This window comes from Spermophilus citellus (genome assembly GCF_964194105.1).
Source record: "Spermophilus citellus genome assembly, chromosome: 1".
Classification (NCBI taxonomy): Eukaryota; Metazoa; Chordata; class Mammalia; order Rodentia; family Sciuridae; genus Spermophilus; species Spermophilus citellus.
This window is the reverse complement of record NC_138182.1, coordinates 75,865,886-75,886,657: the sequence shown is the minus strand read 5'-3', so window position 1 is coordinate 75,886,657 and position 20,772 is coordinate 75,865,886. Positions and strand designations below refer to the sequence as shown.

At 39.9% G+C, this 20,772-nt stretch overlaps 1 protein-coding gene and 1 pseudogene across 5 annotated transcripts in view; both read left to right on the top strand.

Moving 5' to 3' along the window:
• Positions 1–16,795, top strand: part of PARP4 (poly(ADP-ribose) polymerase family member 4) — a 94,657-nt gene extending 77,862 nt beyond the window's left edge. For 3 of the 4 annotated variants that reach the window (XM_081292095.1, XM_081292093.1, XM_081292094.1), the window contains 2 exons: positions 13,326–13,458; positions 15,930–16,795. In XM_081292095.1, the coding sequence (XP_081148221.1) occupies positions 13,326–13,458; positions 15,930–16,122 (326 nt within the window). In that variant the 3' untranslated portion in view covers positions 16,123–16,795. Of the gene's footprint in view, positions 1–12,134; positions 12,182–13,325; positions 13,459–15,929 lie in introns of those variants that run through there. The other variant, XM_081292096.1, reaches the window with a different exon arrangement.
• LOC308647785 (elongation factor 1-delta-like) lies at positions 5,839–11,353 on the top strand (annotated as a pseudogene). Its single transcript has one exon. The product of its transcript is annotated as an elongation factor 1-delta-like (transcript).
• Positions 16,796–20,772: the final 3,977 nt, after the last annotated feature.

Genomic DNA, 20,772 nt, shown 5'->3' with positions numbered 1-20,772 from the left:
TAGGGCTGGGAGTATAGCTCAGTGGTCGAGTGTGTGCTTACCATGCTCAAGGCCTTGGGTTCAATCCCTAGCACTGAATGAATGAATAAGTGAATAAAAATTTAAATAAGATATTACCTTTTATAGAGAGTGCTAGGGATTGAACTCAAGTGCCTTTTACATGCTAGGCACACGCTCTATCACTTAGCTATAGATAACCCCAGCTTAAAAAACAAAAGTAACCTAGTAAAAGGGAAAAAGAAAAAAGATTACCCTGGTATCATCCACTAGTCAACAGGAGGAAGAGAGAGAAAATGTGGCAAGATGTACTCATATAGCCCCACCCATGTACAAAGTTTCTGGGAAATATACTTTTTAGCTTTGTGTACAGCGAAAAGCTTTATTTATTTATTTTTTTTTAGAGAGGGTCTCACTGAATTGCCAGTCTGTCCTCAAACTTGTGGTCCTCCTGTCTCAGCCTCCCAAATCACTGGGATTTCAGGCATGTGCAACCATACCAAGCTGCAAAATAGCTTTAAAGAGGATCTAGCCAGTCTCTGCCATCTGCCATATCTGGTGGTTCAACCTCTGAATCTGTTTCTTATTATAATAATGAAGGTGATGGATGAAGAGGTTCTGAACATTACTAAACCAGCAGGTGGTTTGAAGATCAAATACTAGCCTTGGGGCAAGAGGGGTATTTTATTTCATTTTATTCATTTTATTTTTCTTTTACTTTATTTTATATTTCATTTGTACTGGATATTAAACCCAAGGGCACTTAACCACTGAGCTACCTCCTCAGCCCTTTTTATTTTTTATTTTGAGACATGATCTCATTAAGTTGCTTAGGGCCTCTCTAAGTTGTTGAGATTGGCCTCAAACTTGTGATCCTCTTGCCTCAGCCTCCCAAATTGCAGGGACTGCAGGTGTGTGCCACTGTACTGGGCTGTTTTATGTTCTGAGATGTTGTCCAGGCTGGCATTGAACTCCTGGACTCAAGAAATCCTCTCACTTCAGTCTCCTTAGCAGCTGGAACTACAGGTGAGAAGCTAGAACTACCGGTGTGCACCTGGCTATAAATTTTCTTTAAAATAAAATAAGCATTATTAAATTACTAGCCAGTATTCATATACATAGAACAGCAGTGTCTAACTACCTGCCATCACCTCTAAAATGTTAAGGTTTCATATTCCAGGCCAGATGGTCTGACAGATGTATAGCCTGTTTGACTTGCACTAATAAAATTTTTATCAGACCAACTCTCTTGCCAATAACAGTTATTAAATCTAAAATATTGAAAACCCCCTCCTCAAAGGCCTGGAGAGCAACAAAAAACAGGCAGAAACTAAAGGGACACAATCCTTCAAAGAAGGAAAACACACTGGATGAACTCCACATCCATCTAGCTTTTCATCTAGAGAGAGGCACTTTTCAGCTCATGAGGCTCAGGACGGGTTAGAATTAAAACAGAAAGTTTTTGTGGGTCAGAGTTTGAGACTGACAGAATGGCTGGAATTAAGGGAGAAAGGAGCGGCCACAGAGTGGGGAGCTCTGAAATCTGCATACAAGTTCCCCTCAGATCCTGGGCTCTCCCCTTATCTACCCATATACAAGGTATGAATTCAAAGAATCCAGGAAAAAAGAAACAACTGGTTGGCTACAGAGCTGAGCAGAGATTTCAGCTGTTGTCCAATGCTGGGGAGACCAAGTTTGGAGTTCAAGGTAGATGTGATAAATGTCTCAAACTTTCCATTTGAAACACTAAAAAGGTCATAAAGACCGTATCTCGACAGGTGCGGTGGCGCAGGCTGTAATCCCAGTTTGGGAGGCTAAAACAGGAGGATCACAAGTTCAAAGCCAGCCTTAGCAATTTATCGAGGCCCTAAGCAACTCAGCGAGACCTCATCTCTAACAAAATACAAAAAAAAGGTTGGGGATGTTCCCTGGTACAAAGAGAGAGAGAGAAAGAGAGAGAAAAAAAAGGAAGGGGAAGGGAAAGAGAAAAAAGAAAAAGGAAGGAAGAAGGGAAAGAAGGAAGGGAGGGAGGGGAAAGGAAGACTACCTCTCATGATCAAAACTATATCACAGAACAAAGTGGAAAGCAAGAGCAAAATAGGCCCACCGAAACAAAGCTGGAAACTAAGTCTTCACAAGATTCACTGGAACAAAACTGAACGCTAGAGTAAGATATAATTCAGAGTCTCTATCAGGTATCATCTTTAATGTTCAGGATAGGATTAAAGTTTAATAACATAGGAAGAAGCAGGAGAATATGACTTATCATCAAGGGTTTTTAAAAATGGTCTTTAAATGCTGATCCACACATAACACAAATGTTGAATTAACAGACATAGAATTTAAAACTGATATATAAATATAATGAAGGATTTACCAAAAAACAAGAAGGATAATAAAATGTGTGAATAAATGTAACAATCTCAGCAAATAGCTGAAATTATAAATAGACACAAAATGAAAATTCTGAAACTAGAAAATACAGTATCTGTAATAAAAAGGTCATTGGGTTGGTTTATCAATAGACTACATCAAACTCAAATTATAATGATGTGCTCAATAAAAATTATTCAAACTGAAGGATAGGAAGGATAAAAATTAAGAGTAAATGATCTAACTCAGTGATAGAACACTTGAATAACATGTGTGAGGCCCTAGGTTTGATACCAAGTACCATAAAAAATAATAAAAATTATAATTAAAAAAGAACAGAGCATCTAAGACTGGGGAGAAGATATCCCAAGGTTTAATATTTGTGTAATTGGTTGTCCGTATCATATGGTGGAAGGGTAGAAAAAAGTATTTGAATAATGACAAAAATTTTCCTAAAATTGATGAAAAACATCAACTTACACATTCTAAAAACTCACCAGAATTCCAAGCAGGATAAATACAAAATGATCACATTTAGATAGACCATAGTCAAACTACTGAAAACCAAAGATAAATCTTTTTTTAAGATAAAATCTTAAAATCTGTGAAAGAAAAAGGAATCATTATATTCAAGAGAACATCTGTGGAACACTCACTGAATATTATGAAGTGTTACCTGATTTTTTTAACATTTTATTTTTTTTACTATATTATCCATTTTTTTCACATCTTCATACATGTATTTTGGTGTTACCTGGTTTTTAGAAGCAAAAATTAAGTCAATTAAAATCTTTAAAGAGAAAAGAAATCATCTTTAATAATATTATATAATTCACATCAGCATTAATGAAAGCTGAAAAATAATAAAATTGTTCTTTTTTTTTTTTTGAGATGGGGTTTCATTTTAATCAGGCTGGCACCTAACTCTTGGGCTCAAGTGATTCTGCTGCCTCAGCCTTCCCAGTATCTGGGTGTATGCCACCACTCCTTAATGCAATATCTCTAAGGTATTAAAAGGAAAATAACCTGCAAATTCAGAATTCTATATCCAGCAAAAAAATGTTCTTTTAAAAATAAAGGAAGGCAGGATTGGGCTCAGTGGTATAGCACTTGCCTAGCACATGTGAGGTACTGGTTCCATCTTAGCCCTGCATAAAGATAAATAAATAAAGGTATTATGTCCATCTACAACTAAAATAAATAAATAAATAAATGTATGTATGTGTGTGTGTGTGTGTGTGTGTATATATATATATATATATATATATATATATATACACATTTTTTTAATGTAGGAAGGGGCTAGGAGTATAACTTAAGTTTGCAATCATTCTGTCTCAGCCTTCTAAATAGCTGGGATTATAGGTGTGCAACACTGTGCCTAGCTCCTAAGAAAATATTTATATTAGTTTGAGGTGGGCAAGATCTTTTTAGACAGCACATGAAAGGCCTGAAACTATAAGGGAAAAATAGATCAATCAAATTTCATCAAAATTAAAATCTGTTCGTCAAAAGGCATCATTTAGAAAATTAATGGATAAACCTCTGACTGGGAGAAGATATTCAGAGAGCATATGTCTGGCCAAGCTCTGATAATCAGGACATTACACAGTCTCACAAAAAGATAAAATATGAGCAAAAAACATGAATAGACAATTCACAAAAAGAATTACCTATAACCACAAGCCAGGTGCAATGGCACACACCTGTAATTCCAGGGGCTCGGGAGGCTGAGGCAGGAGGGTCAAGAGTTCAAAGCCAGTCTCAGCAAAAGCAAGGTGCTAAGCAACTCAGTGAGCCCTGTCTCTAAATAAAATACAAAATAGGGCTGGGGATATGGCTCAGTGGTTGAATGCCCCTGAGTTCAACAACAACAACAACAAAAAAGAATTAACTGTAACCAATAAGTACATAAAAACATGTTTATCTACACTAGTAATCAGAAGGCTACAAACAAAAAACCACAGTGTGATTCTATTACAAATCAATTAGAATGCTGAAAATTTAAAAGATCGACAATACCAAGTGATGATTATTGGTAGAAAAGTAAATTACATTGTATTTATAAAATTAAATATAAGCATGCCCTTTAACTCAGCAATCCTAGATATTATGGACTGAATGTTTATGTCCCTCCAAAATTCATATTTTTTTTTTAAAGAGAGAGAGAGAGGAGAGAGAGAGAGAGAGAAGAGAGAGAGAGAGAGAGAGAGAGAGGGAGGGAGGGAGGGAGGGAGGAAGAGAGAGAGAATTTTTAATATTTATTTCTTAGTTCTCGGCGGACACAACATCTTTGTTGGTATGTGGTGCTGAGGATCGAACCCGGGCCGCACGCATGCCAGGCGAGCGCGCTACCGCCTGAGCCACATCCCCAGCCCCCAAAATTCATATTTTGAAGCCCTTACCCCCAAAGTGGTAGTATTGGGAGATGGGACATTTGGGAAGCGATCAGGGTTACATGAGGTCACAGGGTATAATAAGACAGTAATATAAAAACAAATAATATATGATTCTACTTACATGAAGTACTTAAAAGTAGTCAAATTCATAGAGACAATAGATTGGTGTTTGCCAAGGATAGGAAAGAATAGGAAATAAGAAATTATTATTTAGTACCGCAAAGATCCAGTTCTATAAGCTGAAAAGAGTTCTGGAGATGAATGGTGGTGATGGTAGCACAAGTGATGGTAATCACAGTATGAATGTGAATAATAACACTGAACACTTAAAAATGAGGGCTGAGGTTGTAGCTCAGTGGTAGAGCATGCTTGCCTTGCATGCATGGGGCCCTGGGTTTGATCCTCAGCACCACATAAAAAAATAAATAAAAATAAATATATTGTGTCCATCTACAACTAAATATATATATAAAATGATAAAATGAACTGGGCACAGTGGTATATTCAGTAATCCCAGTGACTCAGGAGGCTAAAGCAGGAGGATTACAAATTCAAGGCCAACCTCAGCAATTTTGCAATCTAGGTCCTCAGCAATTTACCAAGACCCTGTCTCAAAATAAAAAGTAAAAAGGGTTGGGGTTGAGCTGGGGTTGTGGCTCACTGGTAGAGCGCTCACCTTGCATGTGAGCTCTTCACATGTGAAGCAGTGGGTTCGATCCTCAGCACCACATAAAAATAATAAATAAAATAAAGGTATTGTGTCCATCTACAACTAAAAGAAATATTTTTAAAAAAGTGTTGAGGATGTAGCTCAATGATAAGTATCCTTGCATTCAATTCTCAGTATCAGGCGGGGCTGGGGAATGCAACTAACTTAGTAGTAGAGTTTTTGTCTAGTATGGAACAAGACGCTGGGTTCAATCCCCAGCATTGAAAAAAAGAAGATGAAGAAAAAGAAAACACCAACAGAATTGTTTGATTTTTTTTGAGGGGGTGGGATTGAACTCATGGGCACTCAACCACTAAGCAGGATTGAAACCAGGATTGAACTCATGGGCACTCAACCACTAAACCACATCCCCAGCCCTATTTTATTTAGAGACAGTGTCTCACTGAATTGCTTAGCACCTCACTGTTGCTGAGACTTGCTTTGAACTCACAATCCTCCTGCCTCAGCCTCCCAAGCCACTGATAAAGACAGGCATGAGCCACCACGCCCAGCAACAGAGTTGTTTTTGACTTTTAAAATCAGAGCTGCCTTTTAGACATTCAAGACAAATGTATAATTTGTTATATGAGGCAAGAGCTCAGGGGAGTTAGAACTGAAAAATACTTTGAGGAATGTCAATGTTATTTAAAGATCTGCTTCTGGTGGGCACAGTGATGCATAATTATAATCCCAGCTACTCAGGAGGCTGAGACAGGAAGATCTCAAGTTTGAGGTCAGCTTCATCAACTTAGTGAGACCTTGTTTCAAAAAATAAAAAAGGCTGGAGATGTGGCTCAGTGGAATAGTGCCCCTAGATTCAATCCCCAGTACTGGAATGAATGAATGAATGAATGAATGAACGAACGAACGAACTAACGAACGAACAAGCAAGCAATCAAGCAAGCAAACCAGCCCTGGTTGTAAATGAGATTATCCAAAGAAAGAGGGTAGCCAACGCACAGAAGATAGCGTAGGACCATCCTTGGGTACACCAAAATTTAGTGGTCAGACAGAATAGCAGAGAAACTGAGAAGAAACAGCCAGAGAACTAAGAGGAAACCTAGGGAGAATGGAGTCACAGACTCCAAGAGATTAGATTTCTTTTGAGAACTGTGTACTCAGATCATTTGCCCACTCTGATTTGTTTTCATCTGTTTTGCAACCAACTTTCTGCATCCCCTGCCTCACCACTTCCCTCTCCATCAAAACCAGGGCCTCACACATGCTAGGCAAGTGCTTTACCACTGATTAACATTCCCAGCCCGGTAAGCAGTTTTTCTTTTATCCTTTATTTAGGTATTGGGAATTTAATCCAGAGGTAATTTACCCCTGACATACATCTCCAACCCTTTTTGTTTAATTTTGTTTATTTGCTATGGCTGGCTTTCAAATTTGCAACCCTCCTGCCTCAGCCTCCTCTATTACTGGGATTATAGGTGTGCAACATTTCACATAGCATGATTTTGTTCTTTAATTGATGATTATGCAGTATTTAAGTATTTTATCATTTTATTATTTCAATTCATATTCTTGATTAGGATAATATATTGTTTATTAATATCACTTAAAATTAAGATTTTTTATATAATATTTTTTAAAGAGAGAGAGAGAGAATTTTTAATATTTATTATTTTTTTTTAGTTTTCGTCGGACACAATATCTTTGTTTTGTATGTGGTGCTGAGGATCGAACCAGGGTCGCACGCATGCCAGGAGAGTGCGTTACCCCTTGAGCCACATCCCCATCCCTTTTTATATAATATTTTTAAAAATTAAAAACCCCATTAAGTTGAACTTCTTTTGACTCCTTTGATTTTCTTTTGTGGGACAACATATTTTTAAATTAAATTTTCTTCTCCTGTATTAAGAAAATTATGCCATTAATAAAAGCCCTCTAATTTTCTGGGGAGTCTTGGCTATCTCATTGACTTTAAATTAATGGTATTTATGCAAAATGTGCGTATTATGCCCAGGACCTTTTAGCTTATCCAAAAAAATATATATTTTTAAAACCATTTTTTCCCCAAAAAACATCACCCAGAAAAGGAAATATATTTGATTCTTTACAACATTTGATATTGTAAGTGTGCTCTCAATTACTTTGGTTTGAATAACAAAGTACCAATCTAGGAAGGTACTCAACCTAAACTGGCCTTCATTAGCTTGGGTTTAGAACTTATCTGACAGAAATCCTACAAAAGAAATCCAACAACAACAAATTTGTTGTGGTGGTGGTGGTGGTTAGCAGGGATAGAACCCAGGGCACTTAACCACTGAGTTAACATCCCTAGTCCTTTTTATTTTTAATTTTGAGACAGGTCTTTCACTAAGTTTCTTAGGGCCTTGTTAAATTACTGAGGCTAGTCTTAAACTTCACATCCTCCTGCCTTGGCCTCTCTAGACATTAGGATTACAGGTATGATTCACTGAATTCTGCAGAAATTAATCTAATACAAGTTTATTAAGTATCCCTGGGAGAATTAATTGAAAATCTCAAAGAATTTTCAATTAGTGCATATATGGATTCATTTTGACATGATTTAAATCATAACTACCATGATTGTCCCACACTAAAACTAGCCAGTTTTTCCTGTAAAGTTTTCCAGCAAATTATAAATAGATAAAACCACTAGAGTGGCATGTAGAATTTTACAACATGACCCTGAATCCAGAGATATGCCCTGCTCTTTTATATCAGCTTAAGATAAACCAAGTACATTCCAGCTAGATTGAAGTCACTTTTGTCCTAACCCATAAATATTCCCCTTTCTGACCTAAATTGCAGGGATTCAACTATACTGTCCAGGACCATACTTCTGTCAGTAAATCCTTCTATAAATTGCATAATCCTAGATCTGTCTGCCTCTCTTTCTTTGATTGCAAGGCATCTTCAGGCTGGTCCTCACACACTGCACTGGGTTGTTCTGGAACAAATGAATATTCTTTAATGGACCTTTTGAAGATGACTTTCAAAAACAACATATATCAGGGAAATGTAACTTGCAAAATTATAAAGTATTTTCCTTTGAAAAGATGTGGGTTTGGGATGAATTGGAGTACATACAAGGAGTAGGGGCCTGTGGATATAGGTCAGTGGTAGAGCACTTGCCTAGCATGCGCAAGGCCCCTGTTCGATCTCCAACAGTGCAAATTGAAAAGGGGTGGGGCTTTAACTTTATAATATCTTGTTTCTTTTTTAAAATGTTATTTTTAGTTGTTGATAGACCTTTATTTTATTTATTTACATGCGGTGCTGAGAATCGAATCCAGTGCCTCACTCACTCCAGGCAAGTGTGCTACTGCTGAGCCCCAGCCCCAGCCCCATATTTTGTTTCTTTTAAAGAACACAAATTTAGAAGGTGATTCTTAAAATCGATCTTTCATAGTTGTTGGATTATGTGATGTTAAATAAGAAAGTACCTGACCCTTTTAAAATATTCATTAAACAATGTGTCTCGAGATGCATTCTACTGCCATGTGTAACTGATTGGAAAAATTTTTTAAAAAATAGAAGGGAGACTTAGAAGAGAAGAAGGGGAACAGGGGGAGGAAGGGGAGGGAAAGGGGAAGGACTAGGAATGAAACTTATCAAATTATACTGTTCTAATGTGTGAGTGTATGAGTATATTATAACAAATAAAAATAGAAACAAAAAATAAAATATTAAATGTTTGCTGTTATTACTAGTGTTAAGGGTAAAAAACAAAGTTACTATTTTTAAATATCTCTAAAAAGAATAACTTAATTTTTTTTAAATAGTCTTATAGGTGGGTATGGTGGCTCATACCTTTATTCCCAGATACTTGGAAGGTTAAGGCAGGACAATCACATGATCACAAGTTTGAGGTTATCGAGGACAACACAGTGGGACCCTGTCTCAAAAAGGGCTAGAGATGTAACTGAGAGGTAGCATGCTCCTGATTTCAATCCCCAGGAGCTCAGTGATAGGGTGCCCTTGGGTTCAATCTTCAGAAAAGGAAGGAAGGAAAGGAGGGAGAGAGGGGAGAGGGAGGGAGGGAGGGAGGGGAAAGAAAGAGGGAAAAGAAAGAAAATTTTGAAGCAGATGGGGGAAAATGTTAAAAGTGACAAGCTCTGGGAAGTGGATAGGAGTATCTGTCATATTTTCTTATCTTCTACATGCTTGAAATATTTCATAATCAAAAAAGAAAGAAAGCTGCTGGTCCCTCTTCTTGGTTATATAGGTGGCTGGCATAAAAATGGCTACAAACTTTCTAGTGTATGAGATGGCTGGTTTGACAAGTTCAAACATGATGATGCAGAAAGAAAGTTCTATTAAGAAATAAAATAAATATTTTCTTAAAAATGGGACTGGGGTTGTGGCTCAGTGGTAGAGTGCTCAACTAGCATGCATGAGGCACTGGGTTCTATCCTCAGAACCACATACATGTAAAATAAAGATATTGTGTCCACCTAAAACTAAGAAATAAAATAAATATTAAAAAAAAGAAAGTTCTATGAGCAGATGAAGAGGCCTGTGGCTGGCTCCTCCCACCAGTGTTCGGGAGCCCCTGGGCTTCTGATGGGCCTGGTGGATACCACAAAAGCTGGCTGTCTGGATCGCCAGCCTGGAAGTAAAGAACCAGAACCTGCAAATCATGGTGCAGGATCTGAAGCAGGCCATTTCCAGGCTGAAGGCCCGGCTGAGCACCCTGGAGAAGAGCTCGCCTACCCACAGAGCCACAACCCCACAGACCTAGCATATGTCTCCCATGCGCCAAGTGGAGCCCCTAGCCAAGAAGGTTGAACACTTGCAGAGGATGATGAGGACAATGACATTGATCAGTTTGGCAGCAGCAACAAGAAAGAGGACAAGGAAGCAGCTTGCTGCGGGAAGAAAGGCTGTGGCAGTATGCAGAGAAGATGGCCAAGAAGCTCTTGCTGGTGGCCAAGTCCTCCATCTTCCTGAATGTCAAACCCATGGATGACAAGACAGACATGGCCCAACTGGAGGCCTGTATATACTCCATCCAGCGTGAACTAGTCTGGGGTACCTCTCAACTGGTGCCTGTGGGCTATGGCATCCTTAAGCTGGTAGAGGATGACAAGGTGGACACTGACCTGCTGTAAGAGCAGATCACCAAGTTTAAGGAACACATGCAGAGTGTCAAAAAAAAAAAAAAAAAGAAAAAAGAAAAGAAAAACATCAAGTGGTTATGTTGCAATGATACAAGCATCTTAGATGGAAATAAAAATGATTTACCTGGGAAACTATTAGATCACTTGCTGTAGCTTTGATGATGATAGGTATGGAAAGATTACATAAAATTAGTTTTGTGAAATGTATGATTGAAAAAATAGGAATATTTTGCCAGGTGTGGTGGCAAACACCTATAATCCCAGCAATTTAGCAAGACCATGTCTCAAAAAATTAAAAAGAATTAGGAATGTGGCTCAGAGGTAAAGCACCCCAGGGTTCAATCCCCAGTACCCCCCAGACACCCACCCAGGAAAAGGATATTTCAAAATTCTTTTGTTTGCTTTTGCAGTGCTAGGGATTAAACTGGGGCCTCACATACTAGGGAAACATGCTACCCTTCTGAGCTATGCCCTCCAACACCAAAGTCATCTGGGGATGTGTACCAGGGATTGAACTCGGGGGCATTCAACCACTGAGCCACATCCCCAGCCCTATTTTGTATTTTATTTAGAGACAGGGTCTCACTGAGTTGCTTAGTGCTTCACTTTTGCTGAGACTGGCTTTGAACTCTATATCCTCCTGACTCAGACTCCTGAGCTGCTGGGGTTACAGGTGTGGGCCACCATGCCTGGCCCAAAGTCATTTTTTTATATAAAGTCATTGCAAAGACATGACTTGTGTTAAAAGACAAAATTATGCCAGTCACAGTGACACTCACCTGTAATCAAAGCAGCCTGGGAGGCTGAGGCAGAAGAATCCCAAGTTTAAAGCCAGCCTCAGCAATTCAGTGAGGCCCTATGCAACTTAGGGCTCAGTGGTTAAGCACCCCCTGAGTTCAATCCCTGGTACCAAAAGAAAAATAAATGACAAAATAAAAATAAATCTATTTTTGTAGATAGAGATAGCCCAGTTGAATTAGCTCCCATCTGCCTAATTTGAACATAGTTTGAACAGTTGGTAACTTGTGATTGGCTTAGACCTAGGTACTTGTTGCAAGAGTAGATTATATCATTAGGTTATAATTCATTATGTATAGAGAAACCAGGCCAAACTTAAAATATGACAGAGAGACACCCAGGGGTGTTTAACCACTGAGCAACATCCCCAGCCTTTTTTTATATTTTATTTAGAGACAGGGTCTCACTGAGCTGCCCAGGGCCTCTCTAAATTGCTGAGGCTGACTTTGAACTCAAGATCCTCCTGTCTCAGCCTCTCCAGCTGCTAAGATTATAGGCGTGTTCCACCACACCCAACAGAGACAGCTTTTTTTAAAATTTTTTTTAAGTTGTAGATGGGCACAATACCTTTATCTTTTTATTTATTTTTATGTGGTGCTGAGGATCGATCAAACCCAGTGCCCCACACGTGCCAGATGAGTGTGCTACCATTGGGCCACAAACCCAGGCCCCAGAGACAGCTTTTGACCATAGTTTTTTTGTTCTTTCCCTCCCTCCTTCCCTCCCTTTTTTACTTTCCTTCATTTCTTTCTTTCCTACTAGGGATTGAAAATCCAAGGGCACTCTACCATCTACATCCCCAGCCCTTTGTATGTATTTATTTATTTTTAATTTTTAAATATTTATTTATTTAGTTTTTGGCAGACACAACAACTTTGTTTGTATGTGGTGCTGAGGATTGAACCCGGGCCGCACGCATGCCAGGCGAGCGTGCTACCGCTTGAACCACATCACCAGCCCCATATGTATTTATTTTTGAAACAAGTCTTGCTAAGTTTCCCAGGCTGACCTTGAATTTGTAGTCCTCCTATCTCAGCCTTCTAAGTTGCTGAGGATGTAGGCATGCAGTATTGCACCTAGCTAACACACACTACTTTTTTTTATTTTGTACTGGGATTGAACCTAAGGGGTATTTTACCACTGAGCTTCATCCCCAGGCCTTTTTATTTTTCATTTTGAGACAGGGTCTCACTAAGTTACTGAGGGCCTCACTAAATTGCTGAGGCCAGCCTCAAACTTGTGATCCTCCTACTCAGCCTCCTGAGTCACTGGGATTACAGGTGTGCACCAACCACTGTCCCCAGTGAACATTTGCATTTTTAAAAAACACATATGAAAGGGATGAGGATATGGCTTGCCTATTATGTATAAGGTTATGGGCTCAATCCTTAGTACTGCAGAATAAATAAATACGTAAATAAAAAATAAATGAACCAAAGCTAGAGTTTTGGTTCAGTGGAGGACCGCTTGCCTAGCGTGTGAGGCACTGGGTTCGATCCTTAGCACCACATAAAAATAAACTAATAAAATAAAGGCATGTTTTCCATCTGTAACTATAAAAAAAAATTTTAATGAATGAATGTTAATTTTTGAGTTTAACATATGTAAACATTTATTTTAAATTTTGATGATTCATTATATAGTAAAATATCTTGATTTGAATATATTATACTAATTAGCTGTAGTTACTGATCCCTATGAATGATTTGATACATGGGTATAATTGGTTAATAACCATTAGGACAATATGATAGGACAGATTCTAATTGTCCTCATTTTTTATTTAAATATTAGGCTAATTAAGGACCTTGAAGAGCATTAAAGAGTTTTATAATCTGCTAATATACTATGGTTGAATAGTAGTATAATCCTTTAATGGAACTTTTTAAATTAAATAGGCACAATTTAAGTTACAGAGTATCCAATAGGAATAAAAATGTGTTTTGCTTTCAGGTATAAAAGGAAGAGAATATCTCCTGGACCTGATTGCCACATTGCTGGTACTACAGTTTCTTCACACCAGGTTGGAACAAGAGGGGATAGTTTTCAAATCTCTGATGAAGCTGGATGATCCTTCCATTTCCAGGTGTGTGTTAGTCAGCTTTCTGTCACTGTGACATATAACTGAAAAATTCAACTTAAAGGAGGAAAGATGTACTTGGGCTTATGAGTTCAGAGGTTTCAGTCCATGATCACTTGACTCTTTTGTTTCTGGGCCTGTGTTGAAGCAGAGCACCATGGCAGGGAACATGTAGTAGAACAAAGATACTTACCTCATGGTGGCCAGGACACAGAGGAAGTAGCCAGGTACAACATATTCCCTTTAAGGGCATATCCCTGGTTAGATACTTTCTCCAACTAGGCCCCACCTCCTTGTTTCTATGACTTCCTAATGTCCCATTAAGTAACGAATCCATAAATGGGTCAATCCATTCATAAAGTCAGAGCTCTCATGATCTAGTCACCTGCCAAGGGCTGTACCTTTGAACATTGCTGCATAGGGGATCATTCCTTCACATGAGTTTTGGGGGATATTTAAGATCCAAACCATAAACACTGATGGTTTTTACTATAGTAATAAGCAACTCACTTGTATTTTCAACCATTTTTTAGATAAACCTTACAAAAAACTACATGGAATTATCTTATATGTATGTACTACTTTGAAAGTATAAAGAGAATTTGTTCACAGGTGACAGCTTGCCCACAAGTTCCTGTGGTAAGCAGGGCTGACATGGTATTTTGCCTTAGGCTGCACAGGAAAAAGTCTCAGAGAGTATAGCTTAAACTGGAACTCAGATCTTCTGGATTCTGATTTGGTACTCTTAGTATGTTGATCCTGTATGCCTTTGGAATATCCATAAATGATTGTTGGAACCAAGTCCAGATGGTTCTTCTATTTAGGTCTTTTCCAACTATGACAGATATTAGAACAAGTGTTAATAACTTGAACTTTTTTTTTTTTAGTGAGGATTTTGCTAATGCCCAGGCCAATCTTTATGTATGTGTGTGTGTGTGTGTGTGTGTGTTTTAGTTATTGATGAACGTTTACTTTATTCATTTATTTATATGTAGTGCTAAGAATCAACCCAGTGCCTTGCACATATGAGGCAAGCACTTTACCAGTGAGCCACAACCCCAGCTCTGCCCGGGCTAATCTTGTACTCCCAGGCTCAAGAGATCCTACTACCTCAGTCTCCTGAGTAGCTTGGGACCACAGGCACACACACCATCATAGCCAACACTGAACCAACTTTTGAATTGTAATATCGCAAAGTATAAACCAAGATTTTCAAAATTGATGAAATATATTCTATCACATTATTCTTTACTATATCATATTGTGAAAGCAAGATGTTTTATTGGCACTTTAATAAATAAAACTATTGTAAATAGTTAAAATATTTGTTTATTGCATATTGTAAACTTTTTTCCTACTTTTCTAGTTCAGGCATACCTAACATTAATGTACTAGTACATTACATGGGAGGATATCAACAAGATTTTCTTACTAATGGAATGGCTGATAAAAAAAAGTTTAGAGGACATGGGCTGGGGATGTAGCTTAACATAGAATGTGTGCTAAACACATGCGAGACCCTGAGTCCAGTTGCCAGCACACACACAAAATTTGCCAGTATGGTTTCCTAAATAACTCAGTATGTCATACTACCTTTCCCAGCTCTGGCAGGAAACATTTTGTTTGCTTCTTGCCTGATAGAGGTGGTGCAGGGGTGGACTGTCTTAAAATTTCTGATTGAAATCATCCATCTCTCACCCTGCCTGGCTATGTAAATAGACCATACTAAATTGAAAAGGGGGGAATAAGAGTTATTACTGCTGTTTGGAAATACCTGCCTCTTGTGGATTCAGATTTAAGTTTTTCTGGCATCCTAGTAAAAGCAGACCTTGCAAAAAATGAATATCATAGTTAATGCTGTGAGGAGACAACACAATGAAAATGGTTTTAACAAAAAAAAATCATATAATGTCTGCATTTTACCATTGATTTGAGAAAACTGAATATAACAGGACATTTTTGGAACTTATGTGCTCTTTGGCAACTTTGGATGATTTTTTTTTTGAAGTGCTTGGGATTGAACCCAGGTCCTTGAGTATGCTAATATGCTGTACTACTAAACTAATCCCCAGCTCATTTGTTTGTTTGTTGCACTGGGGATTGAACCTAGGGGTGCTTTACCACTGAGCTACATCCTCAGTGCAAAAAAAAAAAAAAAAAGAGTGGAACAGAACAAATATAGAGAGACTAGAAGAAGCAGCTTGAGTAGGCAGCAAAAACTCCTGAAGGACACAGTGGGAGTTGGGGAGTGATGGGAGCAGTAGACTTGAAAATGTACTGAATTACCTCAAATCCCCATGTCATTACTGGGAGAAGAACTCTCCTAAGATCTCAAGGAGAAATGCTTTTATTAAATATCTTAAATTTTGACAGAATCATTTTGTTTGATATAAGGTGAAGGATTTATTACCACTTTATATTTCACTTGTAATTATGTTCTGAAATTGATGGAAACATTTACTATTTTTTTAATCTAGGAATATTCCCTGGGATTTTGAGAAAATAAGAAAAGCATGTGAATGGGTCAGAAGAATGGAAGGACAGTATTCATCTATCTGCCAACGGCTTGAACTGGGAAAAGACTGGGACTCAGCCACTAAGCAACTCCTGGGAATTCAACTACCAGCCACCACTTCTCTTAACACAGTTCTTTATTACAGTCAAGGCTGAATCCAATGAAATTGTATTTTTTTTAACTTTACTCACATTTCTATGTCAAAAATAATCAAATATTAACAGGTACCTATTAGGACATTTAATTATGACTTTATTCAGTATAGCAATCAATCCCTTTTAAGTAAATGGAAGCAAAATTGATTATTTTAACCAACTAACAAGCAATGATAAAATGAAAATTACAATGTTAGACATGTATTTGTTTCAATGTTTTAAGGTGATGAGAGATGTTTTTTGTTTGATTTGGTTTGGATTTTTTTTGGAGGGTGGGGGGTGTTCAGGAGTAACCAGGGATTGAACCAAGGGGCACTTAACCACCAAGTCACATCCTCAGCCCTTTTTATTTTTTATTTTGAGACAGGGTCACGTCAAGTTGCTTAGGACTTCACTATTTTGCTCAGGCTGATCTTGAACTTGTGTCTCAAGCAATTTTTCCATGGATGATTTTCTTTTTGGTGTTGCATCCTAAAAACCCATTGCCAACTCCAAGATCATCTAGATTTCTGCTATTTTCTAGAAGTTTTCTGGTTTTCATTTTTTAAATTTTATTTTACCTTATCTTATGGTACTTGAGATTAAACACAGGGGTGCTTTATCACTGAACTATATCTCTGACCTTTTAATGTTTTATTTTGAAACAGGGTCTCAATAAATAGTCCAGGCTGGCCTTGAACTTTTGATTCTTTTGCCTCAAAATCCTCCTCTGCCTCAGCCTCCAGGGTAGCTAGAATTATAGGCAGTGCCATCATGCCACGCTATTATTCATTTTGAGTTATATTTTATGAAAGGAAGAAGATTACTTTCCACCTTCTTCCATTCTAGGCCATACTTGTCTCCCTCTATGTAAAATGCCAGTTCATCTGAAATTTTTTTGGCTAGCCTCATTGCTACCATTCACCAAATACCCAGGACTTGCCCCTCATTTGTGGTTCAAGATTTTCTTTTCACTTTAAGTCCTGCCTTCACCTTCATGACCTCTAATATCCTGATTATAACCAAGTCTAATTTCCTGGGCCATCACTAATAACCTTTTTTAAAGTTTTGTTTATAGTAATCTAAATATAAGTATTAATTTTTGTTGGGAAAAGTATAAACGGCAGCCATACCCCAGAGAAAAAAACCCCAACATGGCGCCTAAGGACCTCTTCTTCCTACCTTCTGCAGTGGCGCGAAAAGTTCCTGCCTGTGTGAACTCTCCCACCGGCACCAATTTCAAATCTCGCTGCCGGGGAACCTTAGCCCCAATGAGAGCTAATTCCTGGGCTCTGGAGCTGATATCTGGAAGAACTTGCCAATAAACGGGTGGCCTGCCATTTATCTAAGCCCTACCATCTCCCCTTTAGTTCTATATAAGCACACAGCTTTTTGCAATAAAATTGGAATTCTCCCAGTGAAGTGTCTTTGCGTGGGGAATTCTTTCATTCTGGTGCCCCATGTGAGGATACGGGTAAGCTCTTTCCAACAAGAGCCCCGTCTCCCGCTCCGCCGAGACACTCCGCCCTGGTCCGCTCTTTTCAGACACCGGCTCCCTGCACTCACCACCCATCTGGCTTAGGTAAGCTTCCCTTGACCCCGGCTCGCCAACTCCCTTCGGGCTAATGCTGGTACTGTGACCATGATCGTCCGGCACACTCCAGACGCCTGGTAGGGGGGAGGGAATTCACTCCACTAAGACCTTTACTGGCCACAGTGGACCCTCTGGTGATCCGTTTCCCTTTAGGGCGTGAGGCTTCTGAGTTTACATGAGAGGTTCTGTGGTTTTTTTCCTCCTCCGCTGCTGGCTAGAGTTGCTGTTTCCTGCGGGGCTGCTGTGTCTGGCTGAAGCTGCCTTTCTGCTCGGGGAAAACTGAACTCCTGGCCTGGAACTGCGTTCTGCCGGAGCCGGAGTTCTGTTTTCATTACTGACTTTTTCCGCTGCGGTCGAAAACTTTCCTGACGTCAGGTTGCCCATGGCTCCGACCCCATTGGGTCTCAGAGATCGCACTTCACTGGTGACGACTCGGTAGTGCCCTCTGTAGTTCCTCGTGACGGCTGGTCATTTTGGGGACGCCCACCTGACCCCCATTCGCCCTGAGCTTCCTGGAAGCCGTTCCAGCCTGGGTTTTCTCTTTGTCTCTCTGGCTTACTCTTATTCTCTCTCTCTCTCTCTCTCTTCCATCTCTCCCAGTGACTATGGGCACCTCTTTATCTGTACCTGAAGCCTCACCTCTCAAATGTTTAATAAAAAAATCTGGCCACACTCTACCTCACACCAGACATCAAGCCCAAACTTCTAATCAAATTCTGTACCCAAGATTGGCCTACATATCCACTGGATAATGGCAATCATTGGCCTCCGGAAGGCTCCTTAGATCCAAACCTCCTCCGGGACCTTTTTAACTATTGCCAGCATCTGAAAAAGTGGAGGGAGGTTCCCTGCGTTGAAGGTTTTAGCCTTCTCGCACAGCACCCTGCTCTCTGCTCCTCCTGCTCCCCCTCTCAAGTCCTCCTTGCTTGCAAACCCCTCTCTTCCCCTACTTCTACTCCTGACTTCGCAGATTCTTCCTCATTTGACCCAGCAGATGAACCCCCACCTTATCCCCCAGCCCCATCTGCTCCTTCTCTCCCGCTATACCCTCCTCTTCCTCCGCCTGATTCCACGGATCCTCAGCCTTCCGCCCTCTTCTGCCTGCTCCACCTCTTCCTCCGCAGAGACACCCCCTTCCCCTCCCTCTCCTTCCTGTCCACCGCCTGCCTCTTTCAGTCCTCCTGTTACCAGGTCTAAGGGACTCCTTCCCACCCCCAAGACAATTGCACCCCTTCGTGAGGTAGCTGGTCCCGAGGGTGTCATCAGAGTCCACGTGCCCTTCTCCATGTCAGACATTACTCAGCTAGAGAGGAAGTTAGGCTCATTCACCACCGACCCCACCACTTATATTCGGGAGTTTCAATGGGTCCTGCAGGCATATAGCCTCACTCATCATGACATCTACATGCTCTTGGCCAATACACTTCTCCCCGAGGAAAGGCGACGGGTCTGGGAGCTAGCCCAAGCCCATGCTGATGAAAATCATAGGACCAATCCCAACCACCCCATGGGCCTCATGCTGTCCCAGAGCAGGATCCCCTATGGGATTACAACACCCCTGAAGGCTTGCAGTCTCGTGACCTTTTTACATCCTGCCTCTTGGCGGGCCTGAAAAAGGCCACCCGCAAGGCTGTTAACTTTCAAAAGGTGCAGGAGGTCATTCAAAGAAAGGAAGAAACACCTTCAGAATTCTTGGATAGACTAACCAAGGCCCTTCAACAGTACACAAACCTCGACCCAGAAACCCCTGATGGCCGTCATGTCTTAATGACATATTTTCTGGCCCAAAGCTACCCTGACATTAAAGCCAAGCTTAAAAAGCTTGAACAGGGCCCTGCTACTCCTCAGACCGAAATCCTCGCTGTTGCTTCCACCATGCGGCCAGCGCAATGGTTTCATTAATGAGGTTCTTGGCATAAAAGTTAGCTAGCGAGATCGAAATAAAATACACAGACTCAGTTACCTTATTTCTATTGCCAGGTCCGAGACGGTTCCCCTCTCTGGTTCCTACCTCTAACCACCCAGCAGGGCAGCAAGGATTACTCAGGGCTACCAGGAGAGAGAGAGAGAGGGCATGCCAGGGAGTAGCCTTTTATTGGGGAATAAGAGATTCAGGGGAGAATTCCATGCAATGAAGGTTGAGGGGGGCTGCACTCCAAGGTCAGGGTCAGTGATTGGGCCCCCGGGGTCAGTGGTCAGTCACACCCCCACACGGATGGGTTCTCTCATCAGGAGAGGGCCGGGAAAGCTCCGACACAGCTAGAGCGCCTCAGACCCTAACCAGGAGCCGCTTAGTCACGTGTCAGAATGGATTCCCACATATTCCCTTTTCCTTTTCTTAACAATGAGGCAGCGGTTCACTCTCTGGAGTTTCTGTATTCTTGTTCTGAAGACTCGCCATCCTATGGTTACAACACAAAAGAGAATTAACAGCAAAGAGAATAATCCAATAATGTACCAAGCGGAGTGTTTAAGAATATTTCCAGGGTTGAATCCATTTAACTCCTTTAATATTTGGTTAGCCAAAGAAGAAGGATCTGAAAAATCAGCTCTATTATTTTGAATGTCTTGGATATGGTGATGAAGTTCCAGAATATCCAAGCTATTATTACTATTTTGCCAAATACCTAACAAATGGTTTTTAACCTTCTCCCAATCCCAGAGAGAAGCATTGTACTTGGCAGCTGTAACACACACATACTTATAATTAGCATGGCATTTAAGCCTTTCTTTAAATTTTAAGGCTGAAAGTTCATTACCTATGTCTATAACAGTTGCCTCTAAGGCGTTTAATTTAGTTTCAATCCTTTCATCAATATTTACTTGATTACGCAGAGCCTTGGAAGTATTGTGAGCTAAATTATTAAGAAATTTTGCATGCTGAATATTCTGAGACAATGTCAGAGACGCAGAGACAGTTGAGGCAATAAAAGAGACCAGCGCTAAAACACCAACAATTATAATTCCAATAGCACGTTCAGGTCTTGCTAACTGGGCATGAGTTTGCTGCAAGACTTGTAAACCAGCATCAGCATACCATGGCTCTGAAATATTAGCAGGTAATAAAACGAAAGAGG